This window comes from Danio aesculapii, chromosome 13 (assembly GCF_903798145.1).
Source record: "Danio aesculapii chromosome 13, fDanAes4.1, whole genome shotgun sequence".
In the NCBI taxonomy this organism is placed as follows: Eukaryota; Metazoa; Chordata; class Actinopteri; order Cypriniformes; family Danionidae; genus Danio; species Danio aesculapii.
The window spans coordinates 19,724,603-19,741,921 of record NC_079447.1 but is presented as its reverse complement, the minus strand read 5'-3'; the positions used below and the strand labels follow the sequence as shown (position 1 = coordinate 19,741,921).

Genomic DNA, 17,319 nt, shown 5'->3' with positions numbered 1-17,319 from the left:
ACATTTTTTTTTTTCTTGAACAGTTAACAAATGTACTAAGTTTAGCATCAATTTATTAAAATAAACATTTCTGGAACACTCTGAAATGAGCTTTATGGTTTTCAAAATCCGCTTAAAAACTGTCATTTTTGTCTCATAAACACTGAAGGGGTAATATTACTCAATTTGCCAAATTTCTAGGCATTCGACTGTTCAACTAATTCCAAATTTATGATAGGATTCTGCATAATTTGCATTACAGTATGGACATCCTAAAGCTATGCATATTTATTAAGTTTAAGTTCTTTTTGCTACTTTGACTCTGAAATCTGCTTGGAATATGTGAGCAGTTTGATTCTTACTGTCTGTATTCTGCGATGTGGAAGTGTGTTTGTTTTAGAACTTCCACTTCAGTCGTTTATGGGAGAAATGATTAGGAATAATAAATGGCAGAAGTCAGTCAAACTACTTACTCTGCAAACAAGTGTGTTCATCACTCTTCATAAAAAGTAGAATAATAGAATTAGAAAACATCGGTTTGCAACATCCAGCAGCATAACAAGCTGTTTTTAATGTCTAAAAATGAATAAAAGTGAATGGGACCATAAGTCTTGAGTCTCATTCTCTGTCTTAAAGGATATTTTGAAGAAATCCTTAAAATCCAAACAAAATCCTCATACAATTGTCATCTTTATTTTTCTGGTGAGAGGATGTTGGAAAAGCTAAATAGAATATTTCCACTGCCTTGGATGCGATTTGTTCCTTGTGCATCCTGTATGTGCTCCACCAAATGTCTTTGTCCTGTGCCAGCAGGCCTGGAGATGAAATGAGGCGCTGAACTGGTCTGTTCACATCAGAGCCATATATTTGCTCCAGTTTTACTGTTCTAACAGGCCAGTCTGTATGATTTGCTATAGGCAATCATTCAAATGAGCGTAATGAACACCCCTTATTTTAGCTTGCAAATGCTCATGTGATTTTTGTATATTATTCATCTGGAGCCTATGGCATCAAATAGAGCTCACCGACTGCCCAGTGACAGCAGTTTGAGGCCTCGTGGTTTGGACATTCTATTCGTTGGGCTAGTATCTGCTCTGGTAACCCATATGCACAGTGTTACATGCCAGCACTTTAACCAACCATAGCCGATTTCATTGGTTCTTGCTCTGTTCTGGGATCTGGCACAAAGCTATTTGAAAAGGTGACAGTTATTTGGAGATTTGCATGTATTTACACACCTGTTCCACTATAGAAGACTAATACTGAGAGATGCTTGACATCACTCAGAAAGAATCTCAAAGTTAAAAATCATTGTGATGCTTTGTGGAAGTTTTTAAAATTTGTTTATTATTTCATTGAGCGCAAATTGTGTAAATTTTATTTAAGTATAAACATATATATTTATATATAATTTTTTTTACATTACAGGCGTGTTTTCTGACAAATTTGATCAATTTAATGTGTCCTTGTTGAATAGAATAGAATGCTTTTAATTGTCACTGTACACGTATACGATTTACATTATTTACATGTGTAATGAGATTAAGTGCATCTCACTACTCTGTGCAAACAAGTAAATATATCCTTTCAGTGCAGATCTCACTAAACACACGTTACAGTTGAAATAACTGTAGATGATAAACAGTAGTGCAAATAGGAGATTTGGGGGGGGGGGGCAGTAGGGTGAGGTGGAGTAAACAGTTCTGAGGTAGATCGGGAGATATTTACAAGATGTAATATGTAAATGTAAGATGATAAATAGTAGTGCAAAATAGGTGATGAGATGGGGGGGGGGGGTGAGGTGGAGTAAACAATTCTGAGGTAGAACAAGAGGCATATACAATATGTAAGAGTATAAATAGCAGTGCAAAATACAAGATACAAGATGTAGAGTTGAAATCAGAATTATTATCCCCCTGAATTATTGGCCTTCCTGTTTATTTTTTTCCCCAATTTTTGTTTAACAGAGAGAAAATATTTTCAACACATTTCTAAATATAATAGTTTTAATAACTCATCTCTAATAACTGATTTATTTTATCTTTTGCCATGACGACAGTTAATAATATTTTACTAGATATTTTTAAAGACACTTCTATGCAGCTTAAAGTGACATTTAAAGGCTTAACTAGATTACTTAGGTTAACTAGACAGGTTAAGGTAATTAGGCAAGTTATTGTATAACGATGGATTGTTTTGTAGACTATCGAGAAAAAAAAATTCTCTTAAAGGGGCTAATAATATTGACCTTTAAAATGGATTTTTAAAAATTTAAAAACAGCTTTTGTTCTAGTCGTAATAAGACTTTCTCCAGAAGAAAAAATATTATCAGACATCCTGTGAAAATCTTATTCCTCTGTTAAATATCATTTAGCAAATATTTAAAAAAAGAAAAAAAAAATTCCAAGGGGGGCTGATAATTCTGACTTCAACTGTATATAATTAGATGTGTATAAAGTTCAGTCCATGTGTGAGTTATGTGTAGTAATGGCTTTTGGGGAAAAGCTGTTCTTGAGCCTGGTTGTCCTCGTTCTGATGCACATGTAGTGTTTTTCTGAGGGCAACAGGTTGAGCATTTCTGAAAAATAAGACACCAAAACAAATGCACACAAACACAAAATATGTTTGTTTTGGCATCACTTTACCACACTTTTTTTCTAGTATCAGTCCAGTGGCATCTTTCAAAATTTTTGTATTATTCGTTCATAAACTCATTACAGATACTGTATGTTGTGGGGCCATGTTGTAAGACCTCTTTTATTTTGCTCAATAGAAGTCAGTTTGCAGTTGTTACAATAGCTCGTCCACAATTTAATCCTTATGCTTTTTCTTAACCTATAGCAACTGAGGAAGAAGAACACCAGTCTTTCTCCTTGGCTGACAAAGTGTCTCTGTACAAAGGTGACATCACCATCCTGGAGATTGATGCCATAGTGAATGCTGGTGAGTTTGCAGACTTTAATCAATTGCAGTCAGAATCTTTGCATGGCATGCAGTGCACAAGTGGTGCCCTGTGAATTTTATTTATTTATTGCTCAAGCTGAATCTTCTGCATAGTGTGCTGTTCAGTTTACATTTGTTGTACTTGCCTGACCTCTAGTGTCTAAAAGTGATAAGGAAATGACTACCTTTTTTTCATTATATGTTATGTATTTTATGTATGAGATGTCTGCTTATGTATATTTTTGTAAAGCGTTTTGGGTATATGGCAGTATGTTAAAGCGAATATATAAATTTCGACAAATTAATTCACAGCTATAACAGTTTTTAATTGATGTGTATCAAGCGAATGTTAAGCTTGATTCATATTAACTGGGTTCCACTGTGGTGGAAAAGCAGAAAGATAGTGCTGATTGTTTACCTCAGGTCATGGAAACCTGGCAACAATGATAGAAAAGTGTGGTAATTCTGATGTAAGTGCTTACATTAGAAATATTGTGTTGCAGATTGTCATTGATTTAGTTGTTCTGATTCAAGGTGTTTATCTCTGCATCTGTCATTGATTAAAAACAGTTTAACATATGTGCCACAGAGAGTGATTGAAAATAGCTGGATGTTAGAAGGTTCATGTTCAAAAGCACTGTCTGTTTGACGAGAGCATCCGTGAAATGTGATTTTTGCTGGGCCGTTGAATCTCTAGCAACAAATGGAAATTATTAACAGCTGTGTTGCGCTCTCCTTAAAATGTGCACAAAGATGTGTTTGTGAATGATTGGGGTTTTTTGTTTATCAATGTAGTTCAGGCATTATGCAGTCTAATTGAAATAACGATGCCTGTGAGCTTTGGGATATTTAGATGAATCTAAACCTTCTGTTTGGTTCCTACGAGTCAGGGAACCTTGCACACTATTATATTCATTATCACTGGAGCTTGACTAGGAGTTTCCCCCTGACCTTTATGCGTGTTGGTACATGATACTATAATTCAAAGCATCCTGTATGGCTCTAAATATTAGATGTGAATTCCCTTCACCATGGAAAACAAGCGTTGGCGGCTCATGATGTGTTTTTATATTTACAGTGCAGTTAAAAATGTGGATATTCTATTATTTAGTGGCATCAATAACCTAGTAGTTAAATGCATTGAGGTGCTCATGAGAACTTGAGTTCATTTCCTGGCTCGAAGGTCCTTTGCAATTCTTCACCTCTCTCTGCTCCCCTAAAATCCTAAAAAACAAAATAATAATTCATGGATTGATGGACAATTGTTCACATTTACATTGTAATACTTTCAAAATATTAAGATGTTCTATTAAATATGGTATAATTTCTGTAAAATAATAATATGTAAAAACAAAGATTTTTAAAAACAACATCCTATTTTTTAAAATTAAATTTAGAAGTGTTTTTCATCATTCATTTTATTTTTGGCTTAGTCCCTTTATTAATCAGGGGTCGCTACAGTGGAATGAACCACTACTTATCCGACATGTTTTTTACACAGTGGATCCCCTTCCAGCCACAACCCAGCACTGGGAAAAATCTATACATTCTTGCATTCACACTCACTCATACACTTCGGCCAATTTTGCTTATTCAGTTTACCTAAAGTGCATGTGTTTGGACTGTGGGGGAAACCGGAGCACCTGGAAGAAACCCACGCGAACACTGAGAGAAAATGCAAACTCCACACAGAAATGGAAACCGACCCTGCCAGGGCTTGAACCAGCAACCTTCTTGTTGTGAGGCGACAGCACTACCCACCGAGCCACTGTGTCGCCGCATTTTTTTTTTTTATCATGTTAAATGCAAGTAAAGTCTCTAGTATAATATATATTAAATAACTCATGCAAAATGTCAAATTATTGGTGAAATAATTTCCTGTTGTCTTTCAGCATAACTCATTTTTATTTGTAAAAAAACACTTGACCTACAGTATACTGAAAAAAAAACAAAAAACAATAAGTGATCAGTCTGATTTTGTATATATTTTAAATGTCTGGAAAAACATGTTTCAAGTATAGTATCAAAGTACAAGGAAATTATTAGTGTGTTGTGGCTGCTCTGTGATCTTTAAATGTCATCAAAATGTTTTTGTTCTAAATATACCTGAAATGCTGTAAAAAAAAAAAGAGACCATATTCTGACTGAAAATTATTAGAACACTCAAACAAATTGAATTTCAAATTGCTTGTTCAAACTATACTTATTTAAAATGAGTGGAAACGACAATTCTTAAGTTTTTTTTTTTTTTTTTTTGACAAGTTGTTTTGTTCAATCCACTTAAATTTATGAAAATGATTGTTAACTTAATTGATTTGTGTTGGGACAACCTAAAGGAATTGGGTGGAATTGTGTAAACTTTGTGCAAATGTGCTCTAGGATTTTTTTAATTATTCGTACTTATTTATTTTTGTGCCTTTTGCAATTTTTCCTTCATACTCCGTGAGCAGCTACTATACCAAAATGAGGTAGCATAATCAAAATGAGGTTGAATCAAAGCTCCTGCCAATCATTTTAAAGAATGAACATTCAACAGATCAGCTTGCCTTGCTAATTTTTCCACATATCTTCGTAAAAACCTTTCATTCCATAACATCTGAATTAATTATCTATTAAACATCCCAAATAATTTACAACATTTTTTGACTTTATTATCAAATCATTAATCCTAACCACAAAAGAATCACCCTTCTTTAAGTTCACTCTTGTCATAAGACATTTCAAGGTTACATCAGCAATGACAGAGAAAAACAAATTAAGTGGACTTGTTCCCTTTTCTATTGTATAGCTAAGACAACTTTCACCTCAACTTTCTGCAAGGTTGCATTAAGGTCAGTCAGCAACGAAAACAGGAAATGAAAGAAGGCTGAGTGAGATGCTGGTCTAATCTCGAGGTCTGATGCAATCATACCAATCTGAAACTGCAACGGTAAGCAAAATGAATCCGAATTAATCATGCGCTCAATTGCACTGTGGTCGAGCTTCTCCCAGTTCTTATTTCAACAAGTCTGTTGGCACATTCTTCACATCAGTGGTCACATAAAATAATGCTAAACCGTTTCACAGGGTTTGTGGCATTGAATTAGGAAAGTAATTGGTTTAAAGGCTTCGGAGTATGAGGGAGACGACTTATCATGCAGACGGGTGACTGTTCATCCATCAAAGGCCAGTGGCTCAGGCCAGAAAAGTAATCGCATTATTGCAACAGTGCTTTGGACTGCTTCTTAAAGCTCCATTTTCTCCAGTGTTTTTGTGTTTAGATTCCTGGAACAATGTTTCAATCTCTGAGCTATAATATGATGATAAGGGCAATCAGAAAACATCTCTGCCATTACGGGGAACTGTCTTTTTGCTTATAGTAGTCTGTTGGAAAAGATATAGCATTGTCCTCATAGGTAAATAAATGTTGGTGTTTTTTTTTTTATTTTTAATTTTTTTCTCACCTTTTTTTGTGGATTTCCAATCAGTTCGCCATGGTAAATTGGCTTGTAAACTATTTAATTTGAAGAAAACATCCTATTTTTTTTTTTTTTTTTTTGTATTTGTCTGAATAAGTGAGGTCTGGCATGAATTATGATGCATCTGGTCACATTTACCATTTTTAAGTTTACAAAATACTTCATTCTGTATTATTTATAAACCTGTTTACCTGTGGGGATTTTAATTTAGGCCCCCATGGTGAGTCTCTTCTAAGTTTTTCATCTCAAAGCTATTGGAGGCAATTTAGTCTAAGACTAGCCTCGTATTTATTTTTTATTTATTTATCAGGATCCCCATTAGCCACTACCAAGGTTCATTCCATGTTTTCATTCCTCTATACATTACAGTCCTTTGCTTTGCATTCTTTTTTTGAAATGGGATGCAAAAAATTTCCTTTTGATGTATGCCTGGTGTTGAAATTATGACTAGCATTACCGTACTATACACTTGGAACTCTAGACACAGAAATATTTCTTATAAAACCCAACAGAGAAACAATTGCCCCATCCTTCACCAATAACCAACCTAGAGTTTTTTGCATTTTCATAATATTAACCCTTCTATTGCAGTGTAAAATTAGTTGTGCAGCTCTATTCTGGACTAACTAATTTATCCAAGTCTTCACTTGATGCGCTCGACCATACCGATGAACAGTAATCTAGATAAAGAACCATTGCTGCACTATTTGAGAGATACAGTTCTGTGGTAAAAATTTTACACATCTCTTAATAATTGATAAACCTCTTCCCGTAACCATTACCATTTTATCTATCTGTTTTGACCACTTTAACCTCCTATCAAGCCTTGTATGAACATTATGGCTGTCTTAACTAAAAATAACTTTCAGTAAGATGCACAAAAAATATCTTGGTGCCACAAAATAGTTGATGTATATGTGGAGTGAGAAATATGATTCTGACAGTATGATAACTTTGGATAAAATATGACAGTTTCATGGTATTTGTTTACTGCTTTAAAATAAGTTCTCTTTTTAAATGTCTGGGTGTAAAAAAACACCCCCCCCCCCCCATTTGAAAACCAATATATTTTATTTTGCGAAACATTTATAATAATTTGAAACCGTAAACATGTCAGGCTAAATAAGTCAAATGAATCATTGACTTCTGCTGTCTTCATTAGTTACACCCAGGGGCGTAGCAACCGGGGGACAGGGGACAGGGGGGATACATCGCCCACACTTTTAGAGACTGACCATTTAGAAACAGGTGATTAAGAATGTAAACCTTTTGGATATATATATTTTTTTTTTACATTTTTTTTTGACATTTTTAATCAATATGGCATAGAAAAATAGCTTATAAACTATTTAATTTAAATAAAACATGCTATTTTTTTATATTTATCTAAATAAGTGAGGTCTGGCATAAATTATGATGCATCTGGTCACATTTATACACAAAATACTTAATTCTTTATCATTTATAGACATGTTTAACAGTGGGGATCTCAATTTAGGTCTCAATGGTGACAAGTGCCCATGAGTCTATGTGCAGTCAAAATTTGAGTCTCCTCTAAGCTTTTTAAAATTTATATATATATATATATATATATATATATATATATATATATATATATATATATATATATATATATATATATATATATATATATATATATATATATATATATATATATATATATATATATATATATACTGTAGGAATGGTAAAACAGAATGTTGGTGGTTTTAAAACCTTGACTTTGACTATACCTTGAAAATGGTTATCGTCTCATGCCTAATCTGGATACAGTACACAGGAAATACAATGTCATGTGATTACCAGGTTTATTTCTCTGCCACAAACACAAAAGTCCTGTGGCTTTATAGCAAAATAAAGTGTTCACCAAATGCTTGAATCTTGCAATCTGGTACTCTTTGTGTGAATTCAGAAAATTTTCCCCCCTCTCACATGCTATCTTTCACTTAATACATAGTACAGTGGGAAAGCTTTTGATTTCAGTGCAGCCATAGAAGAAACAGGTGGATGAAGGAATGTCTCTTCCAGTTCCAGTCCCTCTGAGATGTGATAAATCTATTGTGCAGTTGCACTGATTGCCAATTTCTTCCTTAAGGAAGAAAATTGCATCATATAATGGATTTGGGCTCTTTTTGAGCATCTTGGATGTTAGAAGAAAGCTGACAACCAACCACCCCAAAAGAACTCCCAGCCGACTCTGACTTGGCTTTCTCCTGCTTTTAGTGTGTCTCTTGTTTTTTTTTCTTCTTCTCAGTGTGTAGGTTTATAGGTAATCACAGTTATTTTCCTGCACTTAGACATCCAGCGCCTCGATGAGCCTGATTTTCGTTGTCTTCTTGCATCTAGCAGTCTTTTCTCCATCTCATGGCCCTCGCGTTGAAAAGTAACATCATAAAATCTCCAGGAAGGAAGTGAAATCCACTGATTATTATGGTTATTCCTAGTTATGCAGAGAAGTTGAAGCTCGATCATCAAAGTTTTTTTTTTTTTTTTTTAATGTTTTTTTTTCCCCACTCCTCAGATTGTAATAGTTTTTACTCCTCTCCAGCCGTTTATTGCATTTAGTATTGAGCAATATTACTGTAATAAAGAAAGCTCTGGAGGCTCTTGCTCAAACAGCCTACTTCAGATCTTGTAATAATATTAAATCCCAGAACTTGAGTTTGAGGATTTTATAGGTGATGAAGTATGCAGGACTGGTTTGTTTAGCATTTATGTTCTCTCTGTATTAGATGTGGCATAAATATTTCTTTTATATTGTCCTCTTTTTTATTTATTTATTTTCTTTTATAATCAGTAAAGAATATAAAGGCAAATAAAAAAACTACATTAAACTCATCCTAAGTTCTAAAGATTTATTTAAAGAAGAGGCTAATAGACCCTTTTCACATTTTTGGGTTTCTCAGCAGTGGAAGTCGTCATAGTTGGGTAAACTTAGAGCGCAGTGAATGAGAGAGTACAAGAAATATTTTTTTGTTTTACAATCTTATTTGCTAAAATAATAAAATAAAAATGTTACGATGGTGTTATCAAGACTTTCAGAAAAAGTGTGAAACTGATGACCGCAGCCAGAGATCAAAACTAGAGAATTTACTCTAAGCCCCATAGACGCTGCATTAGAAACACCTTGCATTAGCGGCAATTAGTTTTTTTGTAATTTGACGCAAAGATTATATAATACATACATAATTTCAAGGATTTAAGATTATGATGACTGTTAAACGTCTCACAACGGTCTTGTGAAAATGGTCTATATTTAATTTGGTTTTCAGCTGAAAATCCAATGTTTAGTTTCAGAATGTTGAACTTTTAACAATAAACTGTTAAGCTTATTCTAGTTACATTATTAGATTGGTCCATTAGTTTGGCCCCATTTACTCTAATGTTGTTCCAAACACTAGAATTTGGATGCAAATGAACGAAATGAATAAATATTATATTATCATTCATTCATTCATTCATTCATTTTATTTTCGGCTTAGTCCCTTTATTAATCCGAGGTCGCCACAGCGGAATGAACCGCCAACTTATCCAGCACATGTTTTACGCAGCGGATGCCCTTCCAGCCGCAACCCAATCTCTGGGATTATATTATATTATATTATATTATATTATATTATATTATATTATATTATATTATATTATATTATATTATATTATATTATTAAACAGCAAAAATAAGTCCAAGGCACTTAAAAAATGTGGAGAAAAATTTTCAAAATTTAAACTTAAAATATTTTTTCCACATTTTTCGAGTGCCTTGCACTTATTTTTGCTTGTAAAGAGATAAAAAGATAAAAACAGATTTAACTTATTCAGAAATATGAATTGATCATTAAGCAGCGTTTACTGTATTCAAATTTAGTTACGGGTGGCATGGTGGTGCAGTGGTTAGCTCTGCTGCCTCACAGCAAGAAGGTCACTTCTGTGTGGAGTTTGAGTGTTCTCTCCGTGTTAGTGTGGGTTTCCTCTGGGTGCTCCGGCTTACCCTACAGTCCAAAGACATGTGCTATAGGTGAATTGAATAAGCTAAATTGGCCGTAGTGTATGAGTGTGAATGTGAGAGTGTATATGTTTCCCAGTAATAGGTTGTGGTTGGAAGGGCATCAGCTGTGGCAACTCCTGATAAATAAGGGACTAAGCCGAAGGAAAATGAATGAAATTTAATTACTAATATTCTTTTTTTTCTTCGTTCACAAGAGAAGAATTTGTTCAGTGATGTTTATGACATGTCATGTGGAACATCTGAGTTTTTGAAAGAGCCAGTGAGTATTGTGTTATGGTTGAGTTTATTCATGCTCACTGATTAATTGTTGCATGTGAATTAAAGCCAAATTAAACTCTGTTCCTCATATAAAGCAACGGTGTCTCAGTTAATTTGTCAATTCCTCTCTAAAATTAACTGTAAAACTTAACTGGTAAACTTTTAAAAGGGCACTAAATTAATTTTACCCAACAGTATTGGTATTTGAAAGCATCTAAATTAACAACCAAACAAGTCATTCACTCTTTTTGAAACTATTTCTAGACACTCCTCTTACTCCTGATATGCTGGAAGTGTTTTAGGACTCACCAAGTCCAACACTAGTTAAATGCATTTTTCAAATATTTGTTAGCACACCATTAGGTTTACCAATTAGCATCTAGTTTTTAAGACTGTTTTGTGGTCTTCACAACCAATTAAGTCTCAGAAAACAACAAAATAAATAGTTTTAATCCAGCAATAGTAGTTAATAAAGTGTGGTGGCTTTACACTCAGACCCTGTAGAGTTTGCATTGGAAATGTCAGGCAGCATGAAATTAAATGGCAACAGTAATTAATTCTGGGCGGCTTCATGCTGCATGCTGAGAGAGGTGAGGCTGTAAGCATGTTAAATGGGTTTTTAAATCACTCTCTGGATGACCAATTATTTTTTCATAGAAATAAAATTTCCTGTCAGAGCTGCTAATTGAAATAGCAGCTGACATCAGGGTCTCGATAGGTGCAGAAATTTTAATTGCTCTCCCTTTCTTGTTTTCACACAAGGTGTCGGTTCGCAAAGCAAGCAAAACAAACACTGATTAAAAAAAAAAAAAGTCTGACAGAGCGGTCAGATGGTGAAGCTGTTAAATATAGCATTGAAACTAACGCCAAAAATATCTGTCGGGCAAAAAACAAAACAAAAAAAACTTTAACTAAAAATAAATGTAAAAAAAAACTTCAGTTGTGTGGAGAACACGGTTGAGCTCTCCACCATTTGAAGATTTTGTGTAGGCTTTGTGCTCAGAAGGGTAGAGTGTCATTTTGTAATTATGGGAGCTCTTCAGAAAGAAACGGAAAAGCTGTGTCTCTTGCCCTGTAGCGTGGTGAGACGCAGCCGCAGATGAATGCAGTAATGGAGTCTAATGCACTCTGCACATTAAATGTTCTATGAGTCACAAAGCTTAATGGAGAGCACTTGCATGTTTAACCGAAGACGGGCCTCAGCTCTTTTGTAATTGACATTTGAAAGTGGGAAAAGAGCACTCCTTATCAACACGACTCGCATAGGGGGGACAAAAGGGCTAGCGTGCGCTCTGTCATCATCAAAAAAAAGATGATGCCCTAAGATGTAAAACGGAACTTATGTTGCTAAAAGCACTAGAGAGGTATCTTTTGAAATAACAAAGTAAATTTGCATTCATTTGCTGTGATGTATCTTTTAGAGCAAGCGTGGGGAACGTTGATCGTAGAGGGAGGCTGTCCCACAAAAGTTAGCTTTAACCCTGAAAAAAAAAAACCTTTATAAATCCTGGGCAGTGGCGGATTTAGACACTGGCAATATGAGGGATCACCCAGAGTGGCATCTTGCTGGGGGCGGCACGGGGAGACGGTACAAAAAAAAAGCGTGCCCATATAAAAGCTTTAAGAAACAATTTACTTTAAGCAAGTGTATTAATTTAGTGTGGTAATCTCAGAATAAAGAAGTTAGGGGCCATTCAATGATCTTATTTTGACGAAGTATGACTATGAAGCAGAAAGCAGGGATAATAACTGAAGAATTAATGTTATTAAGTCTTGCCTCCCTGTCTCATTTCTTAAGTGATATTAGCATGTCACTCTTAACACTTTAGCATGTTGTGTCTTAAATTGTTTTCCAGTTACATTTTAGCGTTAATTTCTGTTATTTATTTACTACTACAACAACAACAACAACAACAATAATAATAATAATTTCATTTATTTATCATAAATATGAATAAATTGTTCTATTTATTGTAAAGAAATCTATTTATAACAAATATTTTAAAATGTAAAAAAGTGTATTTTCATGCTAAATTTCAAATGTTTTTTTCTACAATAAAAAAAATGTTAAAAAAAAGAAAGGCATAATGAAAAATACAAAATTTGTCTTATTTATTTTATTTTTTGTACATTTTTCATTTTAAAATTCATAATAAAAAAATTAAATATGAGGCTTTTTTTATGGGTCAAAACGTATAGGCAATTTTAAAATAGTTCAATTGTTTTCTTTACTTCAAGTATAATAATATAGGATGTAGCGGGCTGACTTCTAGTTGAAGTGTAACTTGAAGTTATTGAGACCCCATTGAACCATGTGAGATGTCACAATGAAATGGTAGCGGAAAAAATACTTTCTGGGGGCATTTTCAGCAAGTGCTTTGTGGTGCTTTATGCATTTGCTCAATTTATCCACAAGCTATTAATTTGATATATTACTAAATTCATTAATTTAGCAACTCTACAGGATGACTTTAATCATTTTGTCTTGACAATTAGCCTACTCTGTATTGCCCCTGTTGTTGTAAATAACAGTACAATAGTGAGTGTGTCAAGTAAAATGATAATCCTGTTGTCTGATTATCACATCCTAAGTCATACTTGTGTAAATTACTGATACTATACAGCTGTGGTGCTTTTTAAGTGGTTATGAATTAGACTAGATCTTCTGAATCACAAAGCTGTATGTCAGGTCATTGTGCTATAAACTGTATTTTTCAAGATCCATCATCTCTCCAAATCTTTGCATCATTTGTAATAACATCACCTAACTTGATTGCTTATAATAAATATGCAGTTATGAATTGAACTGAAAATGATCGAGATAGAAATGACGGAAGCATACAGGAACTGTTATGTGAGACGATTTACTTTTTGCTGCATTCATCACGAATCTGACTAACACACCAGCACTTTGAGGCAATTTTCAGAGAGTATACTGTATATACACAGGCCACTAACTTCTGGATGTGTAGCTGTATTATAAACAGTTGGTTCTGTTAAATCCTTCAGGGGAAACTTTTTACCTGGCCTGTACTGACCTTCATTCACAAGCAGCCTGGTGTAAAATTGTGCAGACATATTGTAAATGAATCTAGAGTGAGTGGAGCGTTCCCTTCGTAAACAAAATTAATCCACAGCAGCCCGAATCGTAGTAGTACATGGAAACCGCTATGTTGATCGGTTCATTCAACTACTGAATGCTCATCAGTGCAGTAATGGCAGACTGTGAACAACTTGCTCTGGGTGATTTTAGGTTAATTTGGGAGTGAATTTCAAGTCAAAGGCGGTAGAGTGTGACATCACAATCTACAGATTCTTCATACAGCTCATCTTTAGAGACTGCTTTCGATTTATGAAGATTAAAACAAATAAGGAGGTGGATTTTTATCAAAACAGGGTGGTCGCACACACGCAGACACAAACACATTGCCAAAAAATACGTATGTATACACCACCTGTAAAAGTGACTTCTGCATAATAGGTGCTATTTAAAGTGATAATTTCCTGAAATTTGTTTTAAAATCTAAATTTTAGGTATCAAAAATGTTTAGGTCATTAAAATCATACAATTGTATTCCTATTATTTAGCAATTTTATAACAGAATACAACCCCCTCTCATGACAAATTCATTTTTATTGTCAATACTGATTTGTGTGATTTTTGTTTAGGCCTTAAAGTCTTAAATATACTGAAATGTTGTGTTGTAGGTCTTAAATCTTTTTTTAACAGGTCTTAATTTTCATTTGTTTAAGTATAGCTACCCAATCTGGCCACTAACACCCATAAAATCGCTAACAATCACAATCTCAGTAAAACTTTTTATTTAAAAATGGCATTTAATTACTACTTACAGTAAAATTTGCTTTAAGGTTCTTCATTTATTTACTGCTTAGGATACAGAACTGGACCTATATTATTATTATTATTATTATTATTATTATTATTATTATTACAGACTGAAGTAATTGACAGCTATGTTTTGTTCTATTCTTGCTAAGGGTTATAGGGTTTGTGAATGACAATACTTGAAAATTACTTAAAAATATTCAAACAAAATTATTATTGCATTAATCTATTACATTTTAATAATTCTTTGATAGGGCAAGTGAAAATCTTTTCTAACTGGGATATTTAAAGTTTAGCCCTGTATAAGTCTAAAATTTAATTCATACTGGTCTTAAGTTTCTTAGTCTTAAATTTAACATTGTGAAACCTGCAGAAACCCTGTTTATGTTCTTAATATTATATTTATTTGTAGTCTTTTTCGCTACTATAAATGTCTTTACCATCTGTTTTGAGCAATTTAATGTGCTTATTCAGTTTGAGTGAAATTTTAATATTTCATTTCAGTTCAGCCCTAATCTGATTTGCATAAATAAAGGCATAAATTCTTTTGGTCAAGAAATTACTAATAAAATTTAAATGTATTTTTTTTTCCATGTTCAAAGATATATTGCAAAGTAACTTTTTAGCACATGCTGTTTAGAAAAAATAATAATGGACACATACAGTAAAATGTGCATTGATCATTATGATTTTCAAAATTACATAACTTACGAAATCATAGGAAACATATTAATGTGCCACTCAATAACAAAATTAGTGTTTTGTTATCAATAAATGTACCTTGTTTAAACTATGTATATCCATTCTGGCTGTTACTAATGACACTGTGTGAAAAATAAGTTGTCCTTTTAAGCTTGATGGGAAAAACGTTGGTCAAGACTGAATTTATCTCAGCTAGTAAAGCATGTCTTGCAGAAGTTCAGTAACAGCAGTCCTTGTTTCAAGGATGTTTTTCTTTGATGTCTGTGATTGTTTTAGGGCAAGAGAGCTTGGGCAATTTGAAGACTTCAAGGCTAAGTCATTTTCAGCAGTATTGATTCTGCAGTGATGTGAGCAAGAGCAAGAGTGTGTGTTGGAGAGCTCTTGCTGCATTGAGCAGGGGAGCGTTTGTGTTTGACTGGATGAAGAAAGGAAGTGAGATGGACATTTTGGTCTGGTGTTTCTGGTCAAGGCTTTAGCACTTAATAAAATCAGTTTTTGATATAATGCCTTGCTGACCTCCACTCTCAATCTTATATTGATTATAGGCCCTTTAAAACACTCACATAAACACTGACAGAGTTCAAATATGGCTCCACGGTTCAGGGTGGACAGTAGAAAGTGAGTTGATGTGCAAACTTGTGATTGTTGCAATGTTGCATCAGGATTGAAAATCGATGACCGCTGCCCATGGCAGTTGCTGCTCTAATGAACAGTGAAATAACTTTGGTGTGAGTGTGTGTGAGCACAGAGCTGAATTCCCCTTTTAAAAGCCCTGTTAATGCTGTCAGCATGATGGGATTCAGGCTCAAGGATTTCTGTAATACAAGACCACATTTTCCTACTTCTCCATTTCTCCCCAAATTTGCATTGTTGATTGCAAATGAAATTGACCTCAGTCTTGTGGTCTTGCAGATTTGTGGCTTGACCTTTGACTTTAAAAGCAAAAGCAGGGATTTTCTCAGGTATTTTCAGGACCCTTTGGGAGACTTTGCTGCATTGTTTATGTTAAATGTTAAATAGATGTGTAAAGAAATGTAGTCCGTGCCATCTGAAGTTTTGACTTTAAGCAGAGAAAGCTTTATGAATGTGGATTGTCAGACCTTGACTTGATGTTCTCACATAAATGAACAATTATTCTGTCTTCCTCTTCCATGCTGTGTTCTCTGAATGAGCAAGTCTATGTAAAGTCTTTACATAATTTGAGTCTGTACGGCGAGTTTAAGATGGGGAGTTAGAGAGGGCAATTTGTCCATGCAGTATGGCCAATTAGAAAGAAGAGTTAAAAAGAATAGAATATTTGCTGTACTGATACTGACAGGACATATTATAATCAGCATATTCCTGAAGTCTAGTTAGTGTATGTTGAAAACAACACTGATATTCAGGTCTTTTTGATTTTTGTTTCTCTAGACATAATGCAGTCTAAACATAAGCTTAAAATGTAAACGTGCAGCAAACCATGACGTTTCTGAAAGGCATATTTATGCGTTTCTTATGACTAGTTGAAAAATTTGAAGTGTAAGTCTTAGGTTTCTATTCTCTACAGAATGACATTCTTAGTCAGAGTGTGTCAAATGCTAATAAATCAAAGTGTCTGTTATTTGAGCCTTCTCTGGAGCTGCTGGACAGTTTGACACGTTGGCCTAAAGGGGGCACTGTGCATCCATGAGAAACCTGACCTCGGCTGCAACCCGAGAAAAAGGCTCAGACCTCTCATGCAAACTGCCAGTGCTCATCTCTGTTGTTTGACCAAATCCACAGTACTTGTTTGGATAGCTGCTTGTATTCCAGGGATGTCGTGGTTGTGACTGATGGCTCTCGTATTTCTTTAAGTCTCAGGTTACTGAGATGAGGGGATGTAGCTTGTCGGTTCTGTATATTTTTACATGTGGGCAGTTGCAGACATGCAGTTGGTTATCCGGTGGAATAAAATAACATTTAATCTATTTTGAAGAGACTGAATAGGTTAAAATCGGGGCGAGGTACAAATTAGAGCGCAAATCAAAGCGTACTATCATTATTTTGTGGTTTGGGGAACAAAGAGAAAAAGTACATGCACAATGTTCTGCTGATGTACTCATTGCCTCCCAAAAAACATCCCAGTC

General features: G+C 34.3%; 1 protein-coding gene across 2 annotated transcripts in view; it reads left to right on the top strand.

Moving 5' to 3' along the window:
- Nucleotides 1–17,319, top strand: part of macrod2 (mono-ADP ribosylhydrolase 2) — an 865,478-nt gene that overhangs the window by 9,760 nt on the left and 838,399 nt on the right. For both annotated transcript variants that reach the window (XM_056470919.1, XM_056470918.1), the window contains exon 3: nt 2,821–2,922. In XM_056470919.1, the coding sequence (XP_056326894.1) occupies nt 2,821–2,922 (102 nt within the window). The remainder of the gene's footprint in view (nt 1–2,820; nt 2,923–17,319) is intronic.